Source organism: Anopheles darlingi, chromosome 2, assembly GCF_943734745.1.
Source record: "Anopheles darlingi chromosome 2, idAnoDarlMG_H_01, whole genome shotgun sequence".
Taxonomy (NCBI): domain Eukaryota; kingdom Metazoa; phylum Arthropoda; class Insecta; order Diptera; family Culicidae; genus Anopheles; species Anopheles darlingi.
The window spans coordinates 59,014,681-59,025,282 of NC_064874.1; the positions used below are offsets into that span (position 1 = coordinate 59,014,681).

The 10,602-nt window shown below is 39.5% G+C and overlaps 1 protein-coding gene across 1 annotated transcript; it reads left to right on the forward strand.

Moving 5' to 3' along the window:
• Positions 1-7,523: 7,523 nt before the first annotated feature.
• Positions 7,524-10,013, forward strand: LOC125949937 (uncharacterized). The gene is made up of 6 exons (XM_049677444.1): positions 7,524-7,582; positions 7,898-8,043; positions 8,219-8,527; positions 8,633-8,771; positions 8,844-8,986; positions 9,064-10,013. Exons 2-6 carry the CDS (start codon positions 7,912-7,914, stop codon positions 9,502-9,504), a joined length of 1,164 nt encoding a protein of 387 aa, XP_049533401.1. The 5' UTR covers positions 7,524-7,582; positions 7,898-7,911; the 3' UTR covers positions 9,505-10,013.
• Positions 10,014-10,602: the final 589 nt, after the last annotated feature.

Sequence of the window (10,602 nt, forward strand, 5' to 3'; positions counted from 1 at the left end):
GTCACCATTCTTGCTGCGACAGCAGGATACCTTAGGCGCCGATGTATTTCGGTACCCCGCTATCGCTTGGTAAAATTGTTTTGTGGGGCCGTATCGTACTCTGTTTTCCTCCAGCTCCCGGATTTGTTTTTCCTCCCACAGTCGCTTCTTGATCCGGTGGAACTTCTTCTCTTCTTTTCTTAGCCGTTCATAGTTCCCTTTGCTTGCCCGCGTCCTATGCCGCTGTTGCGCTTCTTGGTACGCACGGTTTTTGCGTTCCGTCACTGGTGTACATACATTCCTCGTCGAACCACCCAGATCTGGTGTTGCCACGACGGCGTCCTAGAATGTCTTCGGCACAGCTATTTATGCATGTTTTTAGAGCGGGCCATCGCCCGCTCGTATTGCGTTCTTGTGTCAGTAGCAGGCCATCCCTGATTGCTTTTTCGTAAGCTGCTTGGACAATGCTGTCTTTCAGGGATGCCGTATTGTATCGAGTCTGCGTGTAATACCTGCCCGTTTCTTGGGTGCAAGCTATTCGGCATCGGATCTCTAAACCCACCAGATAGTGATCCGAGCCTATCTTGGCTCCTCTAAAAGTTCTGACGTTTAACATACTCGACTGTCTGCGGCGATTGATCAATACGTGATCTACCTGGTTGGAAGTGGCTCCATTTGGGTATCCCCGTTGCTTTGTGGATATCCCTTCGCGCAAATTTGGTACTTCCGATAACCAGGTCGTTCGCGATTGCGAAGTTGATCAACCTGCTACCGTTATCATTGCTGTGCTCGTGTAGACTGTGTAGTCCAGTGTATTGGCAGTGCACTGGTTTCCTACCGATTTTGGCGTTTGGCGAGGGAAGCGAAACGGCTCAGGCGTATCTACTGGTAAGAAACATGACAACGGAAATCCACCTAGAACGGATTCCAAAGGAAAGCTTGATTACCGTTGGAGATAATGTGACATTTATCTGCTCTGTAATAGATTTCGCAATCGCAACTGACCATCCTGAATGTGGATTTGGATATGTCGGGTCAAATGAACTGCTATTACGCTGCTTATGTATGTTATGAGCACCGAGAATACTTTCGACACTAGTAAAACATGCAACTTTGAAATTTTGGCACCCATATCTCCAGGGTTGCGGTCACACAACATACATACATTCATTTGGGTTTTAACTGTAATTTTCATTGCACTCATCATCATCGTAGGCCTTTTCTGTTATTGGAAAATTTATAAAAACGCAGAGAAAGTAGGGTACGATCGATTGTATATCCGTCGGTTATTCCAAACGCCACGGTCAAGTTTTATGAAACAGTCAACAGTGAATGAATAACTGCCAGTGCCATTCTGTTGTTATATGCAGTGCGTTACTTTGAAAGCCGGTGGTAGGCCACATAGCTGTCACCATTTTACGATTTTTTTAGTCTTCAATATTCTTCGAATTCTATGTACCTTGACGTTATTGTTGTTATCCTCTCTTCTTCTCTCGTTTTGTTATTTAAACGTTACATTATTGCCTCATAGTTGTCTGTTTGTATTATTTAAAATGGTGCCGCCAGAAATAAATTTGTAGTCAGCATTGATATTATGATTTTTATATGGCGGACTTTTTTTGAGCTGCTCCGTTTGCGTAATATCAAATAAAGGAGCTACATTATACCGAAGCTCGCGGTGGATCGTTGCATTTCACTACAGTACTGATATTCCAAAATATAACAATGAGCATAAACCAAAGCCGCAACTATTTTAAATGATCTGTTGTTAAGAGAAGCCTTCAACCACCGGATATCACCTTGTTCCCTGGCTTGATCTCCCAAGCAAGGAACCATGCCTAGGGACATTTACGTTTTTCTCCATTTCCAGCGCTCCATCTCCTATCGCTTCACCTCCTTGCTGATGTCAATCATACAGCGGCCCTCGGAACGTTCTCAGTCTCCCTTGATGAGGATTTGTATAGGGATCATGCCACGATGAACCAGAAAAACCTCAGTATAGTGACACATAACCGACACATAAGTGGGTGACATAACCACCTGGAATCAAGCTTCCACTTCCTCGATCGCGAGTTCTGACTTAATTGCACGTCTTGATGCCAGGACGTCCGGTCTGAAGACCAATCTGTTAGGGATCAAACGCTCCAAGAGTTTTGTTTTAAGATTAAAAGTTTAAGTAACCCTTCGAAGAGATCCCCTGAACAGTCCAGAATTGGATCGGTCGGCTCTCAACGCAACGTTCCAGATGCCGTCAGGGCCAGAAACTTTCCTCAGAGCCAGGCGTTGGACTGTGAAATGCAGCTCTTCATTCGTTACCGCATGCCTCACCGCATTATCTCACCAGCACCGTTCTGGTGTTGCCATGGTTGACTAGCATCAGATTCAGCCTTGTGATGGCTCCATTAAGAATTGTCCTCGTTTGTTGGTACTCTTGTTATCCCAGGCATTGCACCAGGCGTTGATGTACCGTGCCACCACCGAACTGACCTTTCTCCCACCTTAGAAGCGCACAACAGGAGCGCACAAACACTCCAATTCTGACCATTTTTTATGTCATCTTATATCAATAGAATCTTATTTTAAATAAACTGTTATGGTGAGCACCATTGCTTTTAATTACACTGGATATCCGTGGAACTGGTATTAATTTCTTTCGATCAGAATGGAAACGCTTAACTGGAATATATTCAAGCAAGTTGTTGCTGTACAATTGGCACTGAAATGCTTATGTTTTGATAGTTAAAAATCTGTTTTCTTCAATCTTAGTAACCCACTAGTCACTAACCGCAATCTAACAAAATACGATGATCAAATATCTTGTGTATCAACATTTGCCACGACTACGAACTGCTCGGTGAGACTGCGTGATTCCTACTGCTCAAGAGGTATCACAACAATTCAATCGTCTTGCTTATCTAGCACACACATATGCTATGTTTATCAGTAAGTTGCCGTTCTCCTGCTATTTACGCAAACCTTATCGTGAATCTTTTTCTCGCTCTGAATGTCTTCTTCTCGATCCATTCAGCATTTTAAACTGCCGATAAAGATAAAAGATTTCACTGTGGTTTCGTACCAACTGGAAGAAACGTCGTTGAGCAACATTAGAAGATTATGGGTCAGCTCAAATGATATCATGCATACTAAGCTATGATATTTTGGGACCCGTGTACAAATGACATAACTCATAGCCGTTATAGTTTCGGTGTCCCATGTCAAATTTTCTAGCCTTAAAAGATTCTTTGTCTAGATTCTTTGTCTAGATGATGCCCTAGCTACGAAATTCTTATACTTGTAGCGGTGCTACCGGAGCATTAAATTCGAGTGTTCCTTGTGACTTCCTCTCTTATTTAAGAACTTCATAATGATATTGGAATGACGAACTGTGATAAATCACATGTGCACTAACTGAAAATTAACTAACCAAAGTAATCTAAAGAAATTGACAAAAATGTTACTTTCACGGTCGAGATTACTCTCGGAAGAACGTAGATCACTCTCTATGTTTTATGCAAAACGCTTACGGCGCTTCTATGTTACTTAATATTTGATATTGAAAATTGGCCCCCGCACAATGCCTAAGAAACCCTGTGATGTATTGAAAGCTTTCAAGTAGTATTCAACCCACTCTGCCTTCTTCTCTCATAACGAGTGTTTTCAGTGGTAGCTCCGGTTGAATACGGGTTACCTATCTAAAAAAAGGGCTGGCGGCTATCTCTACGCTGTGAGAAGCCTGGACGGCGCGATAACAAACCGGTGCAACTGATGATAATTTGGCACGCACCTTGAAACAACGAACTTACAAACATATTGGTATAACTCGACATTAATCTAGTTTTGATATAAGCTCTCATATAATGCACCTGAGCTATGACTGTTACCATTCGAAAAGTCGTCTTTACTAGAATCTGGGTTACGGACAGTAGAAGCTGACAGGTTATCCGTACACAGACCATCTCTGATTGTGACTTAATATGGGTTCCTTTTGTTCTTCTACGCTAGCTAATCTACTTTGACCAAGACCATAAATCCTAGGCCAAAGCCTCGTACATGGCCAAAAGGCATTTTTCAGTGGTTGAGGTAAAGCATTGATAACCGATCATTCACGATAAACTCGCTGTCGTCCGTTTGGTTTTATGTAAGTTTAGGTTCCCAGTTTAGTGTGTACGTGCTGTTGGAGTAAACGAGTACTCTGTGAACAATAATACATGTATCTTTCTTAAAGAAGTTTCATATAAATTGATCTGGACCTAACGTCTAAGCTAGTCTAGATGGTGTTTAAAAATTACGACGACGCTTCCGTGGTATTGTCTTTCGCCCAGAAAAGTGTTATTTCCGAGCGATTAGCAAGACGTTTTCGAAGTCATGACCTCTACACTGCCGTTGGTTGGGCTCAACGTGACGTAGGTTTAATACTGTGACGAGTTATTCGTGAGATAAGTTGTGAAATAAGTCTCAAAGAATGACATGCGGAGTGTTAATGACGGTGTGCATTCCAGGGGAGGTGATAGCTAACGTCTGAGACGATTGGGGTTATTTTAGGGTTATTTTAGATCACGAAATGCTAAATCAAATCTTTTAAAATATCTGTGTAAGATTTAGTCCAGGTTTTGTGTTTAAAGGGTCTACTCCTGTAGGACGGTTTCCGTTTCCTTGTGAAAATTCGTTCATTATGACTTAATATGGGTTCCTTTTGTTCTTCTACGCTAGCTAATCTACTTTGACCAAGACCATAAATCCTAGGCCAAAGCCTCGTACATGGTCAAAAGGCTTTTTTCAGTGGTTGAGGTAAAGCATTGATAACCGATGATTCACGATAAACTCGCTGTCGTCCGTTTGGTTTTATGTAAGTTTAGGTTTCCAGTTTAGTGTGTACGTGATGTCGGAGTAAACGATACTCTAGTACGAGTGTATCTTTCGAACGAGAGCTATATGTATCTTTCTTAAAGAAGTATCATATAAATTGATCTGGAACTAACGTCTAAGCTAGTCTAGATGGTGTTTAAAAATGACGACGACGCTTCCGTGGTATTGTCTTTCGCCCAGAAAAGTGTTATTTCCGAGCGATTAGCAAGACGTTTTCGAAGTCATGACCTCTACACTGCCGTTGGTCGGGCTCTACATGACGTAGGTTGAGTACTGTGACGAGTTATTCGTGAGGTAAGTTGTGAAATAAGTCTCAAAGAATGACATGCGGATTGTTCATGACGGTGTGCATTCCAGGGGAGGTGATAGCTAACGTCTGAGACGATTGGGGTTATTTTGGGGTTATTTTAGATCACTTAGGCGCAAGGCGCGCAATTCTGAGACGATAATGAATGAATAATGAAAGGAATTAAATGGACATATCGCCTGCATCAAGTAATATCGAAAAATGTGACAGTTGTATGAATGCCTTCGTTCATTTTAGTCGTTCAATAATTAACGCGAAATGTGTTTTGAAAATACTAAATTAAATCTTTTAAAATATCTGTGTAAGATTTAGTCCAGGTTTTGTGTTTAAAGGGTCTACTCCTGTAGGATGGTATCCGTTTCCTTGTGGAAATTCGTTCATTATGCCCTTGCAAACGATCATTTTGAACGGTGGTGATAGCAGGTGATACCCTAGGTAATTGTAAACGCGCTACTAGAATACACCTTTTCGGATCGGATTCGGAATCGGAAATGACGCTGGAACGTAGCTGTCATTTATCTGTCAAACTTTATGGAAAATTTTCGTTCTTTTTCATTGTGGTTCTTGACCTAACCACACTGCGATAAGTTCGCTCCGCGCCTGATTCTGGTGAGTGAGAGACACATGTATTTACATGTTGGCCGTGAGTACTTAAAAGAAATCTATTCATTCTTTTTCTTTAAACTGATACATAAAATCTGTCATAAATAATGTTGTGGTAAACTTGTACTAGTGATGTCGGTCAGCAAGTGCAGTGAGTGCTATTTAATGTGTTATGTTTTTTTTTCTTTTCCCAAATTGTTTTGCAACTACTGAAGACTGAACGGAATACTGAGGTGAGATTGTTTTAGCATGAAAAGCATTTGGAGTACGCCTTACAGATTTTAAACTGAGGAGAAAATTATCACCCAAATAATTTAGTGATTCACTGTAGTTTGTTCGTGCTAATTATAAGAATCTAAGATAATATACGGAGGTAATTTCTATTTTATAATGTCCACACTATGAGACTTTAGGCCTAGAATTTGGCAAAACCATAGAAAACTGATTGTTTGCCTGTTTTATTATTTATATATAAAATTTATTAGTATATTATGTTTAACATTAGTTTGCCTATTTGAAAGTGGTTTATTTCTGAGCGATTAGCAAGACGTTTTCGAAGTCATGACCTCTACACTGCCGTTGGTTGGGCTCAACGTGACGTAGGTTTAATACTGTGACGAGTTATTCGTGAGATAAGTTGTGAAATAGGTCTCAAAGAATGACATGCGGAGTGTTAATGACGGTGTGCATTCCGGCGAGGTGATAGCTAACGTCTGAGACGATTAGATCATTTTGGGTTTTTTTAGATCATATAGACGCAAGGCGCGCAATTCTGAGACGATAATGAACTCTAAAAGGAATCAAATGGACATATCGCCTGCATCAAGTAATATCGAAAAATGGGACAGTTCTATGATTGCCTTCGCTCATTTTGATCGTTCAATAATTAACGCGAAATGTGTTTTGAAAATGCTAAATTAAATCTTTTAAAATATCTGTATAAGATTTAGTCCAGGTTTTGTGTTTAAAGGATCTACTCCTATAGGACGGAATCCGTTTCATTGGGAAATTCGTCCATTTTGCTCATGTAATCGTTTAATTTGAACGGTGGTGACAGCAGGTGGTGACAGCGCCCTAGATCGCTATTACACCTTAAACCTACACTTTTTCGGTTCAGATTCATAATCGAAAGTGCTGAAACGCAGCTGTCATTTATCCGTCGGTATTTTATGGTAGATTACGAACATGAAAATTTCGTTTCCAGCGTGACTATGTGAAATTTTTGTTCCATACGAAAATTAAGCTTTGAGCTGCCCACACCGTGATTAGTTCTCTCCGTTCCTTATACTGGTGAGGGAAAAGCACGTGTATTTTCATGTTGCGCATGAGTTCTTAAAAGTATTCTATTTTTTTCTTCTTGAAATTGATACATAAAATCTGTCATAAATAATGTTGTGGTAAACTTGTACTAGTGATGTCGGTCAGCAAGTGCAGTGAGTGCTATTTAATGTGTTATGTATTTTTTTTCTTTTCCCAAATTGTTTTGCAACTACTGAAGACTGAACGGAATACTGAGGTGGGATTGTTTTAGCATGAAAAGCATTTGGAGTACGCCTTACAGATTTTAAACTGAGGAGAAAATTATCACCCAAATAATTTAGTGATTCACTGTAGTTTGTTCGTGCTAATTATAAGAATCTAAGATAATATACGGAGGTAATTTCTATTTTATAATGTCCACACTATGAGACTTTAGGCCTAGAATTTGGCATAGAAATCTAATAGTTTGCCTGTTTGAAAATTTATTTTATTTATTTTTTCCAGAAATGAATTCAATAGTATTAAGATGGGTACTGCTGCTTGTGCTATTCTCAGTCTTTGTTGGAGGTAAGTTTCAATACGTCTAAAGTGCCGAAAATTAAAGATGGCTATTCCAGCGAGGCAATGAAAGTATCTAACGCATGAAGCGTTAAGACCATTTTAGAACACATCACCTATAGGCACAGTCACCTATAGGCGATAATGAACGCTAAAATGTACAAAATGAACATATCGCCTCGTAGCAATACCTATCGCCTCAATGGAATAGGCATCTACAGATTTGATAATGGTTGTTGTCGCCTCGAAGCGATCGTTGTCACCCTACCGGAATAGATACCTTCCTATTTTTATAACCTCTTGCCGGTATGTACTCAACCAAAGACCGTGGTGATGACATGGCACACAGCGCCCCAATCATCAATACAACAGAAGAAAAAATTGAACAACCTTCCGGCGTAATTTGGAATATTACGTGCAAGGCTAACTACCCAATTGTTTGGAAAGGTTATGATGCTCATTTCAACTGGGTATGCTAATCGTCAGACACTATTAGAATCTAAGCCAATTTCTAGTGAATGATGTTTGACATGTGAATGACATTAACACCAATGTATGGACATGTTTTCAATGTTTACCACCATTCACTAGAAATTGGCCTAGAAAATATAATTAATCAGCGTTGGTATATTTATCTTTTTACAGACACCACCCAATGTCTCTAGTTCATCCTTTCTAAGTGACAAGGAAACGAAATATGTTTCCATTCTCATCATTTCCAATACATCAGCAGCAACGGTTGGCCGATTTTATTGCGTTAAAACAGATAAGATACATGAACATTTGGATGATATGTTGACTGAGGGGTTCGCATCCAGCTTCTACTTATTTGTATACGATTACAAGCAGCCTCTTGTGCCGACGAATGAGAAAGCGTATTACACGACGCATGATAAATTAGTTATACCGTGTAAGCCTTCGTATCCTGACATAGAGGTGGAGCTATGTAACAAGGTCAGTTATCAGCATGTATTACAACATCAATTGTGCCAAACAAACTGAACTAATAATTATTATTGAGGTTAAGAGGCTTTCAATTGATCACTTTATGTTTCTTAGGATGAAAAGTGCTTGACTGTTTCCGATACAACAGAAGGATTCAAGATTCCGAAAACATCATCTATCATTTCTGAAGACGGAATGCTGTATTGTAAATGCGACAATGCAAGCTATGCAGTTCATATTCTACCGACAGAAGGTGAAGTGCAGTGTTCGTATATATTAGTTTGTTCAATTCATAAATATAACTACAATGTGGTTTCTTTTACAGCTTGGCTTGGACTCATTGATGATCGCGATAACATTGCAGGACCAGAAGAGCGTATCACACATACATGCAGTGTGTCTATTGTCCCTGGCGATAAAGTCAAGGTATCAATGAATACCAAGCCAAACTATCAGTCAACAGATGATGTAAGTTTTTTTTATAAACGTCGTTAAGCTACACTCATCTACTATTAGTATCTATTGAATGGTATATTGTTTTTCAGGACGGCACAATCCAAGTAGAAGCCTTGAAACCCGAGGTGCGCTATCCAATTGCATTCATTTTGATATCAGCCATCCACCGTACGCCGCTCAACACCCGTGAATGTGATGTTATAAACTTGCACTGCAATGTAACAGGAATGACATATTCAAAATCGAATTGGTACAAGAATGGAGTAACTGTGGGATCGGGAAAGCAAACTACCAACTTTCCCGAGGATCGAACGGATCTATCATTTGAGGGATTCGTGCGACGCGATGATCCTGTGTTTGGAGAGTATGAGTGTAAAATGGAGAAGCCAGACGAAGCTGCGAAAAATATCCCTCAGATAGCAAATTCTATCATTGTTGCGATTATTCTACTCATAATAGCGGCTTTATGTGTTTGTGTTCTAAAAAATAGACTGAGAGTGAATGGATATACTACAGTGTCCAAAAAATAAGGTTACATTAGATTTAATTTTAAAAATTCCTTAAATTTTCCACCAAACCAATTTTATTGCCTTCAAAGTAATCCCTTCCAGACACAATGCACTTATGCTGACGAATTTTCCAGTTTTCAAAACACATGAAAAAGTTGATTTTAGGGATAGCCTTCAGCTCCTTCTTTGCAGTCACTTGAACCTGCACTATTGTGTCAAAACAGTGTCCACGGTACGAAAATTTAGGTTTGTCGAATAGGCAGAAGCCACATGACGTGAAATCAGGATAATACAGTGGTTGCAGAACGATATGAGTGTAGTTTTTGACGAAAAAGTCACGGAGTATCAACGCAGTGTGAGATGGTGCATTATCGTGCCAAGGGCGATCGACATCAAAACGTTGCCGACCTTCCTGGGAGTCTTTGCATCACTTGATTTTTTTGAGATAGAATCGTCACTAAAAGTTTACTGTACCATTTGTACCAACAAATTTCTTTAATGCAAATTATTTGCTTTAAAAGCTACGACATGGCGAAAAACGAAGAATTCACTTTTTACAGTTCACAGTTTGGTTCACAAAACAATACGTATTTCAAACACTCTAGAATATTTTGACCTAAAATCTGTCAAGGTTATCAATAACAGTAGTAATAACAACCTACTTAAAATACAAAATTGAAGATATTCCTTTACGCAGGCAATTTGAATGCCATGTCACCTAACTTTTTAAATACAGTAGTAATCGACAAATGGTAACCGATGTACAGGGTGTCCCAGAAAAATAATTGAATAAGAGGTATTTAAGCCTGCCTTCCTGTAGCTTTAAACCAATTATCGTTTTTAATGGGTCCACTGTTGCTACATGATATTTATAGTGATGTTGTTTGTGATGTATTTAGATATTGAATAATAATGTTTGCATTAAAAAAGAGACAAAATTTGAATGGTGCTAAGAAAAAAAAAACTAAGACAGATAATTGAGATCTGTAAACTGCATTTGAAAAGAAATTTTACCACTTTAAATAAGAAGTGGTTTTCCGATCATCCTGGATGAGATAGGTCTCGCGGTTCATCACCACTGCTACGAGACGATTCACCTGGAAAATCTGTTTGACGATC